This window comes from Anopheles coluzzii, chromosome 2 (genome assembly GCF_943734685.1).
Source record: "Anopheles coluzzii chromosome 2, AcolN3, whole genome shotgun sequence".
Classification (NCBI taxonomy): Eukaryota; Metazoa; Arthropoda; class Insecta; order Diptera; family Culicidae; genus Anopheles; species Anopheles coluzzii.
Genome location: NC_064670.1, coordinates 37,887,971 through 37,908,048, shown reverse-complemented (window position 1 = coordinate 37,908,048; position 20,078 = coordinate 37,887,971). Strand labels below are relative to the sequence as shown.

General features: G+C 43.1%; 2 protein-coding genes across 2 annotated transcripts in view; one reads left to right on the top strand and one right to left on the bottom strand.

The window, feature by feature from the left end:
* The window catches only part of LOC120951499 (uncharacterized), a 188,187-nt gene that overhangs the window by 99,838 nt on the left and 68,271 nt on the right, over positions 1-20,078 (bottom strand). The gene's annotated exons all lie outside the window — the stretch shown is intronic.
* On the top strand, positions 98-2,712 carry LOC120950948 (luciferin 4-monooxygenase-like). The gene is made up of 3 exons (XM_049605664.1): positions 98-547; positions 639-846; positions 932-2,712. Exons 1-3 carry the CDS (start codon positions 419-421, stop codon positions 2,227-2,229), a joined length of 1,635 nt encoding a protein of 544 aa, XP_049461621.1. The 5' UTR covers positions 98-418; the 3' UTR covers positions 2,230-2,712.

Below are 20,078 nucleotides of genomic sequence, written 5' to 3'. Positions count from 1 at the left end.
AAATTTAATTCTAAATTTAAATTTACGAAAAATCCCATAGTGAAGAAGTTTCAACCCTCACCAATACTATTACATACTTGCTGGTCAGTTAGCTGACGCGTCTTAACCGCGGCGTGCGCAGGTGCTGCCGGCGTCATTCGTCACGCAACGTTCGCGCGTTCGAAACCGGTTCTCGACGCCACGCACCGCACATAGCAGCTGACGGTTGAGCGATTATTTGTTTTGCTCGTTTTTGCTGCCCTATCGCACCCCTCAGCTCACTCGTGGAACTTAACCGTGTGCCCCTAGTCCAGTCCAAAGGGCGGCCAATCGAATTGGAGCTTTGGTGTATGTGTGTGTTTTGGTTTTTTTTCGTGTGTTTTTGGTCACCTTCCGCATCGCGTGCACTGAGTGAAACGTTTGTGTTCCGATAGCGAAAATGCATACCAAAGAGGACGACCAGTTCGTGTTGTACGGTGGACCCGACCCAACTGACCTGGACCGCTATGGGTCGCTCGGAGAGGTGATAGTTGCAGAGTTGAAGCTGCGCCCGGCGAATATTGGTTTGGTATTGTCAACAACGTGTCAACACGTATACCATCGCGTGCTCTAATCTGGAATTTGCTTTTTTTTACTACCCCTTTGTGACATCTTCGTAGATAGATCCGGTTACGCTGGAAGAACTGAGCTACAGCCAAATATTAGAGCGATCTGCGCGGCTTGCCATTGGACTTGCGAAGCTAGGCATCAAGCGGACGGACAATGTGGCCATCTTCAGCCAGAACAGCCTGGAGTATTGCATCACGATGTTTGGTAGCATATTCGTCGGTGCTCCGCTGGCACTGCTCAATCCAGCCTATGTCGAAGGTGAGAAGTCGCTAATATACGGCACTGTTGCATTCGCTTATCGGCAGAGGGTTGAATCGATAACAAAATTAACACTTTCTCGTAGGGGAGCTAAGGCACGCGATAGGACTGGCGAACCCAAAGCTTATCTTCATATCGCCCGATGTGCTTCAAAAGCTGATGCACACGCTCCGTGGAATACAGGGCCCAAAGCCGCGCGTTGTGCTGTGTGGCGAACATCCGGACGCTAGACAATATCCGGAGCTGATCCCGTTCGCCAGTCTGCTCGACAATGCACCGTTGGATGTAAATGTCTATCGACCGGAGCCAGTCAACAAGGCTGGACAGGTGGCGCTAATCGTATTGTCTTCCGGAACAACAGGCCTACCTAAGGGAGTTGAGTTGACGCATCAGAGCATTATTGCTACGATCGCACACTCGAAAGAGTCGGCTAAGCTGCTGGAGCTACCCGATCAGCTGGTAGCACTAGCAGTGACTCCTCTGTTCCACGTCGTCGCCGGTGTCGGGTTGCTGAATATGGTTACCAACAATTGCCGGTGTGTGGTGATGCCACGATTTGATCCACACCTGTTTCTTAGCTGTATTGAAAAGTATCGCGTAAATCTAATGACACTCGTACCTCCGCTGATGGTCTTTCTGGCCAAACATCCCATGGTGGACAACTACGATCTCTCCTCGCTGATGACGCTGTTCTGTGGCGCGGCTCCGTTGAGCAAAGAGATCGAAGATCAGGTGCGGGAGCGACTGGGTGTAGCTTTCATTCGGCAAGGGTACGGCATGAGTGAAACCACGCTCGGTGTGCTGATGCAGGACGGATTCGAGAACAAAGCGGGCAGCGTGGGAAAGGTGCGCATGGGCCAGTGGGTGAAGGTGATTGACCCGGAGACGGGCCGTGCGCTCGGACCGAACCAGCGGGGTGAGCTGTGCTTTAAGGGCTCATTGATCATGAAAGGATATGTGGGCAAGGAGCAGGCCATCGATGCTGACGGTTGGCTGCACACGGGCGACATTGCGTACTACGATGATGATCACGAGTTTTTCATCGTGGACCGGATCAAGGAGCTGATCAAGTACAAGGGCTTCCAGGTACCGCCGGCCGAGCTGGAAGCGATACTGCTCGAACATCCGAAGGTAAGTGATGCGGCTGTTATCGGCGTACCGGACGAGCGTGCTGGCGAGCTTCCACTAGCGTTCGTTGTGAAAGAGCATGGCGAGCAGCTGACGGAGCAGGAGGTGAAGGACTTTGTCGCGAGCAAGGTGTCGGAGCAGAAGCGCTTGTACGGTGGCGTTCGGTTTATCGAGCAAATTCCAAAGACGGCGAGCGGTAAAATATTGCGCCGTGAGCTAAGGGACCTGGTTAAAAATACTAAATCAAAGTTGTAAGCGGTGATAATTGCCAGTCAGTCTAGTCGCGGTAAGAGAATAAACAAAAATTTTGGGTGGTGTATTAAGTTTTATAAGAGTGTGAATACTTCATAACAATGTCAAGTATAAGAATGAAGCATTGCAAAATAAGAAATAAAGTAATAATGGGTGGTCTAATGGTGAATGGTAAATCCTGCACATCTTTCCGATAACGTGGTACAAACTTGTAATGTGCGGTTCGACCCGTACCTACCGGATCAGAGCCATCCGCAAGTTTGGCTGTAACTGTAACATGTAATTGGCGCAATTAGGTTCATAACGTGTAAGAAAGCATAAGCGATTCTGCTCCGTTAGTGCAGCGTGTTCGGGTCGGGCAAAAGTAGTTTTAAGACAATAATAACAAAAGTAATCTAAATATTCAGGCTTGGCTTTTAAGGAACTACATTAGGAAAACACTTGGATATGTTGAAAAGCGATTGTATAGATTGCAAATGAAGCTTATGATGTTGAGTTGGTCAGTGAGACCCTGTAATGTTAAATTGGCAATTTTAGACTGTATGCAACGGATCGGCAGTCCCATCGGCAGTCTACAGTCGTCAACTCTTACGACTAAATAATATGCCCGTCAAGGGATCAAGCGTCATATACACTGTCCTCCCGTAGCAAGGATTTACTATCCTTATGCGTGGCACTGAATAAGTAGAAGAAGGAATGGATGAATTTTGAAAGTAGTTGGGTTATATTAAAAATGAGGAGTTTGTTCTAGTGACGCATTTCAGTCATTTAAAAAATTGGAAATCGTGTAGAGCTCGTTTGTAATACGATCATATTTTTTTACAAACTTGTAGCTCCGCCCAACAAATCGTAACGCTTGAGGTCATTCTCTTCCATTGAGTCATTTTTGGAATTGATAGTTAAAGTCTCATGAGCAAATTGTGATGTTTAGATGTGGACCATTCAAGAGTCTACCAGTCCAAAACAAAACTTATTGACCTCGGTGAATAAAGCGCCGGGGCATTGCAGCATATTTTATTGAGAAAAAGAGCAGACACACACTTGTTTGTTAAATTATGTCTGGTAGACATAAATACATTGGTAAAAAAGATGCCAAGGGACAAATGTTTGAAAGCTATTAGCTTGTGCAATTAATTCAGGACAAGGACTATCCTACAAACAGCCAAAACTACCCTTTCAGTGCAACAAATTGCATGTCCACGAATAATATCATGACGAACCATTCGTTTCGTTGCCGTACCCTTAGCAAATGATCAACATATTAAGCAAAATCGTGCTTAAATGGTACTTTTCCGTGCAGTATTTCTATCCTTTAAATCAAATAGCTCTGAGCTTGCGAAGATGTTTCAAAGTAAAAAAAGAAACTTTAGTGTCACTTCATTTGTTTCCCTTTCACCGTGGCATTCGGTGCATGTCACTGGACGGGTTCCGTGTGTTAAGATGTCCATTTTTACTCTTCCCACCCACCAAATGATGTTATCTTTAGGGTAAGTCTTGGCTCCCTGCAAAACATCGCAGCCGGAAGCGCGAGAAATGCCGGAGATGGAAGCAATTAATATTTCTTCAACACTTTAATCTAACTCTGGCCGACCGAGGAACGATACGATCGCTCGCGCTTATTTACCGGACCGTAGTTGGGCGCATATTTGCTGCAAATGTGCTCCATCCGTATCCGTAATGGGAAGATGGGGGGGAAGGGCTTTGCGGTGACTGCACTGAAGGGAGAGAAGGTAGCACGGCAAGGTTTGGCAATCGGCACGGCAAAATGCTAAACTGTCAGCTGCCAGCTGCTGGTCGAGTTTCGGTGAAAATGGTTTAGCGAAATAAACTTGCATTGCGCGCGCGGCACCGGAAAACGCACCGCGGGAAAGCGTACAACTTTTGGCCGAGCGTGGAAAGTTCCGACAATTTTCTGCGATTACTCTCCGCACAGGACACGACTCCCGGTGCGGTTAGCGGTGCGGGGATGGAGGCTTGAGGGGGGGGGGGGGGAGTGAACCAGAAAGCATTGACAAGTGCGGAACAGCTGGCCAAACGCGTACGGTTGGATGGAAAAACGGTTTTTGAAATTTGTTTAGTTGCGAGTTATGGAATGAATTTATTAATTACCAACCAACGCGACTGGGCAGCCTGGTTGAAAGCTCTCCTCACAACAACAACCATCTTCTACTACCACCTTCGGGTGTAGTTAGATATGACGGAGTGTATAGCGCACATTTTATCTGGTATCTGATTTACAATTTCGGGTTTTCGAGCAAATCGTGCCGAAATTTCCAGCCCCACTGATCGCGATACCGATTTGTAGAGGGAAGCGGTACGTCTCTTGATGACTCGGTTTAGCTACAGTGTGCTGGCATGAGGGAGTAGAGTTGAGTATAACATTTCCGCAAACCGCGGTAAACTATGGGTGTGTGTGTGTGTGTTGTCGGCTACCAGAAGAGTTGGTGCAGGGAGCAAAGGTGTGGAATTGCCAAGTGGGCAACACGGATGCCGAGTATGATGAAAGTATAAGTTAGTTTTTGGTCCATCCGCAGACGGTTATCTAATGGTGCAAGAAATGTTGTGGACTCCGTAGAGCATCCGGACCACACTTAACTGTGTGCAAAGCCGTGTTGCACGGGTAGGGTACAAGACGGAGACAGCTAAAAAAAGGAAACTCATTTGCACCGCCTTACACCATTCTCTTCTGTTCCTACTGCCCGTGCAGATGGGAAGTGACGGAAACATCTGGTAAAATGACTTTTTAATTAAATGCCATTGGTCTTCAGGTTTTTACTTCGGCTCAAGCCATCCGTTTGAGGGAAGGAAGAGTAACTGAAGTAGCTGACAGATCAAAATGAAAAAATAACACAACTGATAGGGAATGAAAGTGATTTTTGTTTATATTTCTCTGTTAAGGTAATTGAAAGAACAGGTAATTTGCAAGAAACAAAACTAGATCCACGATGGTTAAATTCACTCATATAAAGTTTCAAGTTTACTAAAGGCAAAACAAATTTAAGCATATACCCGTATGAAAATGTTTTACAAAATTATTATAAAACCAATATACAAATTCTGCTAAAATTCCTACGCTTTTACTCCGATATTCCTACGCTGCAAATTGACTCCTGGGTATGGTTTGGCGACCACCAGGTACTGGCACCCATAGTCTAACAGCCGCTCCACAGTATGCTTGCAAAACTCCACAACTCGGTTGCAACACTCCATTATATGATTGCAAACCTCTACAGAATGCTTGCACGATTCCACTACCGGTTTGAAACATTCTCTTAATCGATTGAACTGTTCCATTATATGACTCGATACCCTGTATAGTTTGTGGACTTGAACTGGAACTGTATTGGTTCAGTCCCGGACTACCTAATCGGTATGAGTCCATTATTCATTACACGACAGGTATGGTTCAAGATCTGCTCCAAGTAGATTCAGTTCCAATGTTTCAAGACCGATATGGGTTCATCGTCGGTTCCAGAATCCAGATATGCGATCATTATCAGTTCCAGAATAGGTATGGGTTTACTATCGGTTCCATTACCAGTATGAAATCATTATCAACTTTAGGACAGGTATGAGATTCCGTATCAGTTCCAGGACCGGTATGTATTCATGATAGGTTCTAGGACCGATATGGGTACATGATAGGTTTCAGGACTGGTATATGTTCATGCTCGATTGCAGTATCAATATTAATTTATGATCGGTCCAAAAACTGGTATGGGTCCCTAAGACCGGTATAGGTTCATGATTCATACAACGGCCGGTATAGGTTCAGTATCAGATCCAAGACCGGAATGAGATCATGAAAGGTTCCTGAACTAGAATGTGTAATGTGTTGATTTCAGGGCCGGTATGGGATTGGTTTGGCATTTAGGTCGCGTAAGGGGTCGTTAACAGTTCCTGATTTTAAATGGGTTTCGAGGCCGATAATATCGGCGTACTCTTCAGAAGAAAAAAGTTCTTTGAAATTTTGTTGCACAGCCTTTTAACATGGCGAAATTAACTAATCTCTTTAAAATTCTTCGGTAAATATGTAATTGTATACTTAGAAATTAAACAATATGGTTACAAAGTACTTGCATCGTTCTCGGTATAAGCTTGCCTCTTCACCATCTTACGGCAGTGACACTGTGTTTCAGTTGCTGTGCGCACGGGAACAAGAAACAAGCACATCGCGCTTTGATTGCCATTGCAAAAGATTGCGCGTAAAACGCAAATCGTTTGAAAACGAAAAGCTTTTAAATTTTATCACTTCGATCGGTTGTGTGCAGCATCGCGTTCGGTCACAAAACTTCCCAAAAACAAAGTTTGCGAACCGTGGATCAGTTTGTGTAACCACTGTTTTTAAAACTACCCAAGACAAGGTTCTGCTTGTGTCCCACCTCTCTACAAAATACATTGCAAGTGGAGTCTGATTCGGGACAAGGCTCCCATGTTTTAGCTACTCACACTGAAACCGTAGCAAAAATCATAAAAATGATAATAAAATAACGGCAATAACAGCCGAAGTGGCTTGGTTTGCCGTTAGCTTGCGGAATGCCTGTGACCCCACCATGCCAAAAGGTACTGTTTCGAGACACCGTCTTGTTTCCTTTACCTCCGCTGCTCAGCCGCTTTCCTCTGTTGCTCTGTTGAGACTATGAACCAAAGGATGTAGTGCATGTGCACCACCGGCAGCCCGAGCGTCAGTACCATTGTGTTGTCCATTTTATGGTTTCAGACGACAGAATGCGTTGGAGCGTCCAATATTACTGCCCCAATCCTGTCGCACGACAAAGTAGTAATCGTTTTCGGTTCTCAGGATGGAAATGAAATTTTCAAAATCATTCCAAACTTCGCAAGCCGTCCGGGGAGTGGGCCAACGGGATGAAAGGGCGTTTGAGAAAAATAAATATCTATCCATCTACCAAGCAATACACCATCAAATATCCATTCGCGTGGATGCCACTTACAGCGTGAGAGCAGGAGCAGCGGGTAAGGGGTACTTTATTTTTTTACAGACGGCATTAAACGCATTCCAACGATGCTGTTGTTGATTCTGTCTGTTTGCAGAACGGGACGGGGCTGTCATGCGACACAAACCGAAACGCGAGTGATGAGTTAAGAATGGTTTGTAAGATGGCAGCGAAAAAACAAAAACCATCGGCGACGCCTGGGCGACTGGTTTATGCTGCGAAATCATCCGGTTACGATGAACACGATCAGTAAAATATGGCAGTTAAGATAAAGGCACTGAAAATGAGCACGATAAATGTGGCAACAATCGCACGCAGAAGTTGTGCGGGAACGTTTGAGGGTTTTTTTTACAATAAAAAGCATTAAACACATAAATGGTGATGAATTCAGAATGAAGTTTGTGTCGGTATTTTGATTTTTTTTTGTTGGTAAACGTAATAAATAATGCAAAATTAAGCAAACCATACTTTCAAAAAGATTGTCAGAAAAAGGTATCGGCTGGGAAAGCCAAACTTTTACAACACTGACATATGGCATTACAACGGAATAAAATTTACATTTACTTGTTTACCTTCACGTTAGCCTTCCGGCAGAGCCTTCTTCCATTCAGAATTCATCGGTATCAGCTGTTGCACCATGCAAACCTGTTGGGGAACGGACATCCGGGAATATTTTTGCCATTTGTGTATTTTCACAGAATCATCTCGATGGATGAAGGTGTGTGTTGAACGTGAGTTGGTAGTTACAAATTTAATTAAACATTTGTTGCAAATCTCACACTGCATACATATATAAATATAAACAAATTTCATATTAAACGAATTCCATTACTTTTTACGATTGCCACGTAAAACGAGCCTTAATGATTAATTGTAGTTTTTTTTTATATTTGAAAGAGAATTGAATCATTAACTATTACCATAAAAAGTATGCTAATCAACGGTAACTCAATTCGAATTTCTTGCCCTATTTTATGAGTTTAACACAGTTTCCATAAACTTTTTCTGACTGTCCTCGTATGTTACGGTTTTTTCTCAGAAGAGTTTTATCTCCTATTTTGGATAATACCCAGAGTGCCTAACTGTGCAATCATTGGTTATTAACAGCTTCAGATATCAATAACAACATGAACAGCAAAACCATGTTCTTGAAAAGAGTTGTTGGCATGCTTGTTTTGGAAGCAAAGTTTAGTAAAATTTTACAATATAATCTATGTAAAATGATGAAACATAATTGATCTTTCAGAATGTCGATGCATCAAAAGTTAAAAAAGAGCTCCTTCTTCTTCTTGGCCTGCTCAATGAGCACGTCTCGTAGACATGGCCAGGTCGCCAATTCGTTTCCAGGAAACTCGGTCCTGGGCTGCAGTCCTCCAACCACGGTTGCATCCGATTTCCGACAGGTGCGACTCCACCTGATCCAGCCAGCGAGCTCGCTGTGCTCCTCTACGCCTCGTGCCGAACGGGTCGCTGACGAGCACCTTCCTGGTGGGGCATGAGTCCGGCATCCTCATCACGTGCCCCAGCCAGCGTATCCTTCCGGCTTTGATGACCGTCAGGATGTCTGCACCGCCAAACAGCTCAGTTAGCTCGTGGTTCATCCTCCTTCTCCACACGCCGTGCTCGCACACACCGCCAAAGATAGTCCTTAGCACCCGCCGTTCGAAAATGGCGAGTGCATTGGCGTCCTCCGTCAGTAAAGTCCAGGACTCGTACCCGTAGAGGACCACCGGACGTATCAGTGTGCGATATATCGCGCATTTCGTGTGTTGCTGGAGTCTTCTGGATCGCAGGAGTTTGTGGAGCCCGTAGTAGGCACGATTTCCCTGAACAATGCGCCTTCGGATTTCGCTGCTTACGTTGTTGTCCGAAGTTACGATCGTGCCAAGGTAGCAGAACTCCTCTACCACCTCGAGATCGTCGCCGTCAACTGATACTCTGCTTCCGAGTCGGGCTCTATCACGGTCAGAGCCCCCGGCAAGCAGGTACTTTGTCTTCGTCGCATTGATCCTCAATCCAATCCTAGCGGCTTCGCGTTTCAGTCGGGTGTACGCCTCGCACACCGCCGCAGATGTTCGCCCGATGATGTCGATGTCATCCGCGAAGCCAAGGAATTGGAGAGTTCGGGTGAAAATCGTGCCCCGGATGTCGAAGCCCGCGCTTCGCATGACACCTTCCAGAGCGATGTTGAACAGCAAACAGGAGAGTCCATCCCCTTGCCTCAGACCCCGGTGAGATTCGAACGCTTCTGACAGCATGTTTGTCACTCTCACCTTGCACTGCACCCCGTCCATAGTGGCCCGCAACAGTCGTACCAGCTTCCCAGGGAATTCGTGCTGCTGCATGGTGTTCCATAGTTCGGTCCGATCTATGGTATCGTATGCCGCCTTGAAGTCGATGAACAGGTGGTGCGTAGGGATCTGGTGCTCTCGGCATTTCTGGAGGATTTGCCGTAGAGTAAAGATTTGGTCGGTAGTTGATTTGCCTCCAACAAATCCAGCTTGATAGCTGCCGACGAAATCTGTAGCAAGAGGCGAAAGTCTGCAGAAGAGTATTCGGGACAGGATCTTGTAGGCAGCATTCAGGACTGTGATGGCCCGGAAGTTAGCACAGTCCAGCCTGTTGCCCTTTTTGTACACTGGGTGTATGACACCCAGTTTCCACTCGTCCGGTAGTTCTTCCTGATCCCAAATCCTAACAATCAGCCGATGCATGATGACGGCAAGCCTCTCCGGACCCATCTTGAACAGTTCGGCCACCAGACCATCGCTGCCAGCTGACTTGTTACATTTCAGCTGTTTGATGGCGCTGATGACTTCGTCCAAAGATGGCGGGGGCACTTCGTCATTGTCATGCTGGCTGTCGTAGGGTTGCTCTCCTCTGCTTCCTGCGTCTGCTCTGGTATCTGCTCCGTTCAGGTGTCTGTCGAAGTAGCACTTCCATCTGTCGATCACCTCTCGCTCGTCCGACAGGATATCTCCCTCCTCACTGCGGCATATAGCGGTCATGGGAGTAAAACCGCTCCGTGCCGCATTCAGCATCCTGTAGAACTTACGAGTTTCCCCCGACTGGGATAGCTGCTGCATGAGTTGCTCGTCCGACTCTTCGAAGCCGCGCCTCTTGTCCTGGAAGAGTAGGGTCTGCTGCCTTCTCAGTCGTCTGTAGTCTTCCACGTTCTGCCGGGTCTCGCGCTGGAGCATGCGGGTCCGCGCGGCGTTCTTCTCGGAGAGTGCTCGCCTGCACTCATCATCAAACCATTCCTTCCTCTGGTTATGGGTCACGCGGCCAATTGTTCGCTCGGCCGTGCTGCTGATGGCTTGCTCCACCATGCGCCAGTGGTCATTGAGAGACATCGCCTCGGTAGTGGTGTCCTCCGGCAGCGCTTCCCCAAGCGCGATTGCGAAGTCCCTCGCCACAACAGCTTGTTTCAGCCGGTCTGTGTTGAGCCTTGGGGTGGGCTGATAGCGCAGTTTGTTGGCCACGCACAGTTTCTGGCGTAACTTAACCATAACCAAAAAATGGTCTGAGTCGACGTTTGCTCCTCTATAGGTCCTTACGTCGATTATGTCCGAGAAGTGCCTTCCATCGATGAGAACGTGGTCGATCTGGGAAAGTGTTTGCTGCGGTGATCTCCAGGTGTAACTGAAGCGAGGTGCGTGCTGGAAGAAGGTGCTGCGAATGTTCATGTGCTTGGACCTTATTTCATGTGAAAGAGCTCCTTATTTAAATTAAATTGTTACGATTTCTTAAACATAAGTACTAACCAGAGGCGGATTTATCCTTCTCGGGGCCCTAAGTGGGGGATAGAATTGGGGCCCCTGGTTTCCTTAAAAGTCCAGAAAATTATATCGCATTTTTATGAATATCTCGTTACGAATACCAAATATGTCATCCTGATTTCGTTAGGGATTAATTTTCTTCTGTCGTTTTTTTATGGCAGTTAGTTAATTATTTTAATAGCATCTATAGTCTTCGTGTAATCAAGCTAACATATTTTGCATATTTTTAGGATGTGCATCATCGTTGTTTCCGGTATTGCAAACATCAAAACTACATTAAATACTAGCTATACTAGTGTTACTAGTGTTTAGAGCAGGGGTCTCCAAACTACGGCCCGCGGGCCGCATGCGGCCCTCGAGAGCTTATAATGCGGCCCACGATGACTTTGCCAGACTTAATATAAATATTACGTAATAATGACTTATTCAAATAAAAATGTATTTTTTTACTTTTCTTAGACAAAAATCAAGCTTTAGTAACACGAAACTGTATTAGTAGTATTTTGTTGTAGTATTTTGCCTATCGTTAGTATTTTTTTGTAAAAACGAGATTTAAACGTTCACTCATCATTTAAAGGTAGCGTAAAATGGCCCTTAATATAGTTATTTTTGAAGCAATGCAGCCCGCGAGCTGAAAAGTTTGGAGGCCCCTGGTTTAGAGTAAAGAAGCATTTCATTCTCTGTAGTAGTTTTTCAACACAAGTACGCATTAGATCGTTTTTCTAAGCTAAGAGTCTTTTATATTGAAATGAATCAATCAACGATGAAATGATAAACTGTAGTTATTAAAACTCCAGACTTTCCTAATTTCAGTACAGATCTAGGCATATCTAGATAAAGATATATCTGGAAAACCTGACAAAAATCTGAATTTTACTTATTTATACTTTTGTATTTTTAGAGCAGAGTTTGCAAAACATTTGTTTGCTCATTCATGTACATAAGCAGTGAAAGCCACTATACAAAGCTTGTGTGATTTCCTGTTTCACAGATACATAAAACATGTGCCTGAATTCCAAGCGTCCGACAATTGTTATCCTGCTCTTGCGTATTTGTAGTCTTTTCGTCCTTGCAATCGAGACCGTTTGGGAAGTTCTTAAAAAATATAAATTAATCGTCCCAGGAGCTTCTTTATGTTTTATTGTCAGGAGAGGATTTATTGTTTTGAATATGCAAGAGTGTATGCGAAAGTGTGTAATATTTGTTTTGGCCTTCAAAAATTATCTCCAAAGTTCGTAACAACTTTTAATTGCTATAAACACATTCCACACACTTACTTGTAAGAATGTACTACTTTGAGAATGATTTAGTTTTCCGTTCGTTTGTGCATTATTAACAAAAAATCAATCGCTTATAAAAGTGATCTAACATATGGAAGTTTAGCTCGGGGCCCCCTTCAGGCCGGGGCCCCCCGCGGCCGCTCAGTCCGCTTATAGGAAAATCCGCCACTGGTACTAACAATAAGGTAAAACAATACGCTTTACAATACGCCTATAATGTATTCAGTTGAGAGAGGTTTTCGATTCACCGTTAATTTTAAAACAAATAATTGTTTTATATAACAAATATAGTTTTAAGTGCTCCTTGAGACAACTTCTAAAATTATTTCAGGCAGGCATATGATAAAATCTATGAAGTCAAAACTAAAAGGATGTAAGTCAGTAACGTGACCTAAAGATAATAGTGAATATCTTTTGCTTAAATATTTGCTGTGAATATGGTTGCTAACTGGATGAGTTATAATGCTTTTTGAATTCATGGAATTACATTCAGGAGGAATAGAATTTAACAACTTCAATCATATTTACAATATCGATTTGTTTTAAATAGTAGGAAGGCTGCAAATATTTGTTGCGATTTGTAATTTGCATGCTAGAGCATATCAAAAGCACCAGTCGCACATCTCATTAAAAAAATATCCTCAGTCGTTATGAATACATATTTTATTCCACTCACGGGGAATAAATACTGCTGGAAACAGTAAAACGGTATGTGCTAGAGAAGGAAGTCAATCGATGCTTATGTTTTGTCAGTAGTATTTTAATTGGATCGAGAAAGAATGTACTTCCCTACGCAATAAATAAAAGAATTTTTTGATTATGATTATGGTTCTTCCTCAAATGAAACGCACTTTCGAACAAGGCCCGAGGGTGCATTGAGTGAATGATGGGAGAGAATATTGAGAAAGAATAAAGCTAACATCAGTTATGCAATGGGCATATTTATATTAGATTGTTATCGGAGAGCAATACATTTAAACTATGACCTTTGAACTGGGTCAAGTAAATGCAACCAAAGGTAAACGGGCTAAATGTCCAAATGTAGTCCAATGGCTGTTGACAATTATTCAAGACATATCACCACGATCGGTGCTAATCAAGCAGCTTAATGTGCAGTAATATTTCAACAATCGACTATCTGAAAGGTAAATAGAACGATTATACAACCCATGACATCCATCCGGCGGTTTTTTACCATTAGTATGCGACTGGATTACAGGAATGTCTGTACCGGTTATGGGGCGAGTGCATCGAATCGATTCATGCGACAAGTGGAAAGCGTTATGAAATATGCATGAGTCGTTTAGCATTACTTAAATCAGAAAAAAAAACGAGCATGAAGCTGCCCAGTTTTCTCTGTTTCGCTTGAAACGAGGAAGGCGCTTGATCTCCCCCAAATCTTTGCCCGTTCCACGTGCTAAATCGTTCGCAAAAAGTTCATGAATCGCATCCAAGCGTACTGCCGACGTACGATTCAACAAGCTTTTAGCCCGTTGGCACTGTCGGCCGAGTATGGGCCGAAAGGCGAAGCCAAATAAATATAAATTTTCAATAAAACATATTGATTGTATTTCGGGAAAAAATCGTTCCAACCAAATGGCAAGATACAAAAGGTACCGGATGAAGAAAGCGATGGGAAAATGCTAACGCTGCGCTTCACACTCAGGCACACATGCAGCTCGGTGGCCAGTGTTGCGGAAGCACGTGGTTGGAGAGATGGCTTGCCCTCCTTCCCACCGCCTTGATACTCACTCACCGATGCGTCGCTTCCGGAGTGGATTGAGTTTGGAAATCAAATAGCAACCGATTTGCTGCGTTTACTTCATTTTATTCTCCATCTGGATCTATTTTCGATTTGGTTGCCAGTTTAATCATATATGTGTGTGTAAAAGAAAACACACATACACCTGCATGATCTGCTCTTTGAATCAAAGGCCGTGTTTTCTGAGACGACTGTCGACGGTTGCAGGCTGGCCCAAAACATGGCGTACCAAACGAACAGGAAACCGGAAGTCCTGCAACGTTTTGATGGTGCCACTGGCCGCCCTCCTTTCCACACACCGGCATGTCGTAAGTTGGCTAAGCTCGGTTTTTATCTTCCCTTTGGCCCGGCAATGTCGAGTGTATTTATGTTTGAGCTACATTTTTACACAGATTTTATTTTATTTGTACGCCAGTTATTTTATGCTTCGCTTCCAGTCAATCGGCAAATTCTTGTAGCCCTCGGGGACAAACAAAATAAAAAAAAAAATGCAAGCAAAAGCGATGAACGGTGGCGGGAGTTGTGTGACCTTAGCTTCATGATTCTTGTACACTTTTCTACGCTGTACAATCTCGTCGCAGTGTGGATCCGGTGTTCACTCAGCTGCTCGAAATATTGCAACGGTAAGCGATGCAACTCTTTCCGAGCACTCGTGTGCTGGCTGTAGTAGATACGCCCGATGGCACCCGGCGTACCGCGGCACGGGAGTACGGAACGCAGAAGGTTTACAGTTTATAGCGCTGTAAAGATCCGGTATCGGCACCGGTGGGCGCTTCCACCATCTCCCAGGTGGAGATATGACTTTATTTAAGCTTGCCTTTACGGTGTACTGTGCTGGTGGTGTTGTGGCAGTGTGTGGCAGTGGTGTTGGTGAAGCCTTAGAAAATATCTGCTCAGTTTGGTAGGAGAAATTAGTCCCGCAATGCCATTCCCGAGTGCCGGTTGGTTTTGGGAGTGGATAAATAAAAATATTTCCACCTGCCGCGGGATGGCATGTTCCCATACCAAGGTTGGGTTGTGTTTTAGCTGACGTCAGCAAAGAGAAACATGATGAAAGAACTCTGCAGGAAATGTGTTGGTGTGTTTGTGTTTGTTATGAGGATTCTTTGAGAACGACGTTTAAGAGCATTTTCCGCATGTAGGTCAAGTAGCTTTGAGGTTGAATTAAGGGGTTAGTAATTTTTGAAAAAAAAAAAAACTTTTCTTCACATGTGCATTTTTGGGCCTTTGTTTTGATGTGTTTGGAGCAGCTCTTCGATATGCGCATTGGAAGGAAAAACCACGAAAGAATGAATAATAATAATGGAATCAATGGGTTGTTCCCCAGGATAGTTATTATACAAGTTTGGATAATTTGTACGAAAATATCATGTTAGTTCAACGACAGTTGTCTATCAAATTATTTTTATTTTAAGATGAGAAAATCAATCTGCCTTGTTTGATTACTACAATCACTAACTTGTAACTATATTTTTTTAGCAAGTTTTAAACGTCTTAGAAATTACTTTTGAACTTCTATTTCATTCAACTTCCATATCACGATCATGGAAATATTGTTCCTGGCAGGTGGAAATATGGAATTAATTTTGCTCTCCTGTTTCATTAAATTTTCATGACCATTATTTTGGATCTCCTGCAAGATACTCTTGTAGCTAATTTTTTGAAATTACTCATTTGAGCTCGTTGCTGTAACACGATACAGAATTTACTTTTATATTCTAAAATTCTCTTCGCTATAACAGTGCCGTAATTAAGATAAATTGTATGAAGCAGGAAGTTTTTTTACTTATTTCACTTAATAAAACAAAATATACATGCAAAATTCGAGTTGTTATTAAATTTAGAAAGGCACATGTTAAATATTTGAATCTACTTTTTGAATTGAAATACATATGAATACATTTTCCCTACATTTCCGTATTGTGTTGGATTGGTTTTAATTTTGAAACTCCCAATTACTGCGCCGAAATTCATCCTCATGAACACTATCCAAGATTTCCAAAAATCAAGTTCTTACTCACAAATTGATCCCTTGCTAATTAGTAAGTGCTTGATCGCACCACTTATCCTATTGCGGAGCGCAAACGAATCGACAAACACATCCACCGAACACCATCGTACAAGCGGCGATGATGGAGCCGGGTGGGCTTGTGAAACGATCCAAAACATCTTCGTCCGGTCCCGGCTCCGATAGTCCGACCAGCCGCTCAATATTATTCATAACGCTTTTATTTAGTCGATGGTGGTAAAAAATTAATTGGATTATGGAAATTTCGCTCTCTATGATCGATTGAACGGTGCGCGGCTGTGATGAATCGCCCAATGCCTGGAAGTGCCTCGAACGGCCCATCAACCGCATCGAAATGCGTGCGCGTTCTGCAGTACCACACTGCTGTTCCTGCTGGTGGTGGTAGTTTTCCAACGCGAAAAGCGAGGAAATTGTTTGTTTTGAAGTGAGAGAAAATTTCCAGAGAATGCGAACCGAGCTGTGGCCGCACAAAAAGCCGGGCGCTTAGCTTGGAACGGTATTGATGATGGCGATGATGTTGGCGTTCGATGCCGACGTTTCGATCGTTTCCATAGAAAAGCGTATCGATGGTGTCCGGTTTTGGGGCAATTTTTGGGCCTCTACCGGTATGAAGTGACCATTTATCATCGTTCAGCGTTTGTGCAACGTGGTCGGGATGTTGTGTGTTAGTGCTTTTGTTATTACTGTTTTGCAATCTTGGTCGACGTATCCGTTTGTTCTCGGTATCGCATCCTGGCCACACGCGGTTTGATTCTTCTGGCAAACGCGTGTTCGTTGATTTTTGTGTAATTATAATCCATTGCTGAACGCCAATAGCGTTACTAACGGCAACTGATTGCAGTTACTCTATCGCAGGCGCACGGTTTATTTACAAATGCGTCGTTAAATTGCAAACGATTGACGTCACGTTGGTGTAGTACCTAGCTCATATAACCGGCGGAAGGTAAGCAGGTCGTATTTTTAATCACATCGAAATGAAAAAAAGGGTAAAAATGGGAAACAATTGTTGAGATGGCAAGGGAAAAAATAAGCTTACATTTTGTGCGATGTATTAGTACAATAATATTGATAACCTTTTAAATTTCTGCAATTTAAAAAAAAGTGTTTTGTACAAGTAAACCATGAATCGGATCTAGCCGCTGGTGTGCATATATTATTAATACGATCCTCTTGAACAGGGAACTGTAAAAATACAACCATAACTTGTACAATGTTTGCACGGGATACAAAATTCATCAGAATCGATCAATGTCCACGCTATCAGCCTACATCATTAATCAAAACTCTTACAATTCATCTTTACTCAGTTTACCAACGCTTCAACGAGCGATCAAGTGTTATATTTGTAAAGAAAAAAACACTGTCACATTGGCTATGTTGACGATGGTATGGGAAATTTTAAACTTTTGTGGCTAGTAGACTATCACGAAATGAAACAGCTATTTACTTTAACCTTTAAACACGATTTTTAGTATTTGGATATATATATATGTATATAGAACAGAGACAGAACAGAGATATATAGAACAGAGATAGAACAGAACGTTTTACATATAACATTCACAAATATATTTTGTTTTAATTTGTAATCCCTTCGCAACTGCATTGTTTCCGAATTTCAACTTGAATTTACATAATCACATATGTGCCAAAAAATGGTTGAAATAATGATTGCGCGAATACCCCATAAAGCCATCTTTTTTTGTCCATACAAAATTGTTTTTTCGATTGTTTTTAGTTTCTAACTTTGGAAAATCATGTTCTCACTTATCTAAAAAAAATTAATAAATCAAAAGCTTAGATGCTGAACTAAATCAAGAACAATTAGCACCAATGTTCACCTAAACCGGATTATCGCAAGCTAATCCTTTCTCAACGTTAGACGACCAAATCGGATGTCCTTAAAGTGTCAAGCGTTCTTAGCGTTCCAGCAAACGATTAGAGTGAATCAGTAAACAAGAGGTACAATTGATGCCGGTGCCCTTTTAATGGCCTCCGGTAATTGACACAAAGCAGCGATCTCCGGATTCATTTCTTGCGGAGCTCACACCACAGCACATTAGTGATGGCAGTAGAACGTATTTAATGAAACCAACAGAGTAGAACATTGGGTTCATTCCGCAAAATAGCGATGAACGTACACACTAGACTGTACTGCTAAACGCAGGTAATGCTTGTCGAGGGATACAAAAGAGCAAGAGCCAGACGAAGTTGATGGTTTGACGCAACATCATGATCATCACCATCATACCCCATCATAGAAGAGCAGACACAGAGGCAGCCGAACATGGAAGGAACGGTACAATCGGACCAATCGTTAGAAAATCTGCGATGTGTTAATCGGAATCGGGCCATCCGTAGTAGCAGTTCTTGATGTTGGTTGGCATGCGTTGTTACTGTTGTGATACTTGGGGCAATTGTTGGTATCCTTTCGAGAGAGGTCAAAATCCTTTTTCCCTCCCCTCAAGGGCATGAGATCTAATGACAAGACAGCTGAAGGTCTCTATTTGGGTGTCTGCACTCTTGAAGCGCTGGTTTGTGGCATTCGAGAATGGTTTAATTGTCGTATAATTTGCCTTTTGCTCAGCACCACTTGCCATCATTGCCTTACGATCCAAACGGGCGCATCAAGCGTCTGCTCTGATTACACGAATAAAATGGCATACAATTATGACGGTTTATAGCTGGAAAATTGAGTGCGATCTCATGTGGAGCGTTCTCAGATAACGTAGCTGTTTGTGTGTGTGCATATGTGTGTTTCCTTACCATGCATCTCATTCGCTGCAATGAAATGGAGAGGAAGGCAATTACTTCCGTCACCATTTGCACCATGATGCGTTCGTCGTGTGCGGTGTGACTTCCGGGCGCGTTGTCGCGACGGGTAATGCGTTTGCTGTAGCGTTTCCGGCTCAATTTCGCTACAGCCGCTACGGAAGGTGCAGCAGCATTTCGTGTATAATGCTTACGAATGGATGCATTCTACCGTGCGCAGGCTGGTGGATTTTCGTACTGCTATGCTATGCAGCATTATACAGGCCAGTGTGGCACCGGTAGAGTAGTGAATGAACGGGAAGGATGGCGTAAAAAAGAAAAAAAAAAGAAAAAAAAGGAACGACAACCCATGCAAAGGCAGAACAATTATTGCACCCGTTCATTGTCACCTACACGGTGTTGAGGTGTTTATTCGGTATGAATAATAATTTTCCTCACGGATCGCTTTCAAACGTTGAATTGCTGTGAGTATTCTGTTCCATCACCATCCTCTTTGCGTATGGTTGAATGCTGCATTTATGTATGGTTTATTCATGTGGAAATGATATGACCGTGAATCACCTCTGAAGATCGGTTGAATGGTGTTAGAGGTCAACCAGAAATAAGCATGAATGAACGCGTTCATTTTGTTAATGTAACTAATTGCACTCTATTTATAAAAATAAATACATACACTGCTTGTGATAGTGTACACTATTTAGTTTGAGCATTGAAGCCATTGGTCATTATTTTTGAAAAAACAACTATGTCATGAAAATTAAGCATAGATACAAACAAAACGATAATTAGCACAATTTTTTTTAAATAAAAGTGTGAACGATGTCTTATTATCTAAATATAAATTATAATATTTTGACCCACTTCCCTCCTTATGTAACAAGATATTGTTTGTAATGTTGGGAGAAATCTCCTGCAATGAATTACTTAAAAAGATCTTAGAATTAAGTCGCCAACTTTTTAATTTCATATTTAAATAATATCTGGCTAGAATCGAGGCTAGTAAAACTCAAAAACATTCATAAAAAATAGTAATCTTGTAGTATTAGTTTGTAATACGTTTACGTACGTTTTTATGTTTTTTTGAATATTGTATTTTGCGTTACGTTTCAAAAGATTCACTCTCCCACCTTCCTTTCTCTATATAACAAATCGTAATGATTGATGAAAATCTCTCTTTCCACCTCCGCCCTCCTCTCATCTCTGTATGAACTTTACGCAATTGATGAATGATGCATACTTGTTATTAGTATTGTTACTCAAAACTATAAAGGACAC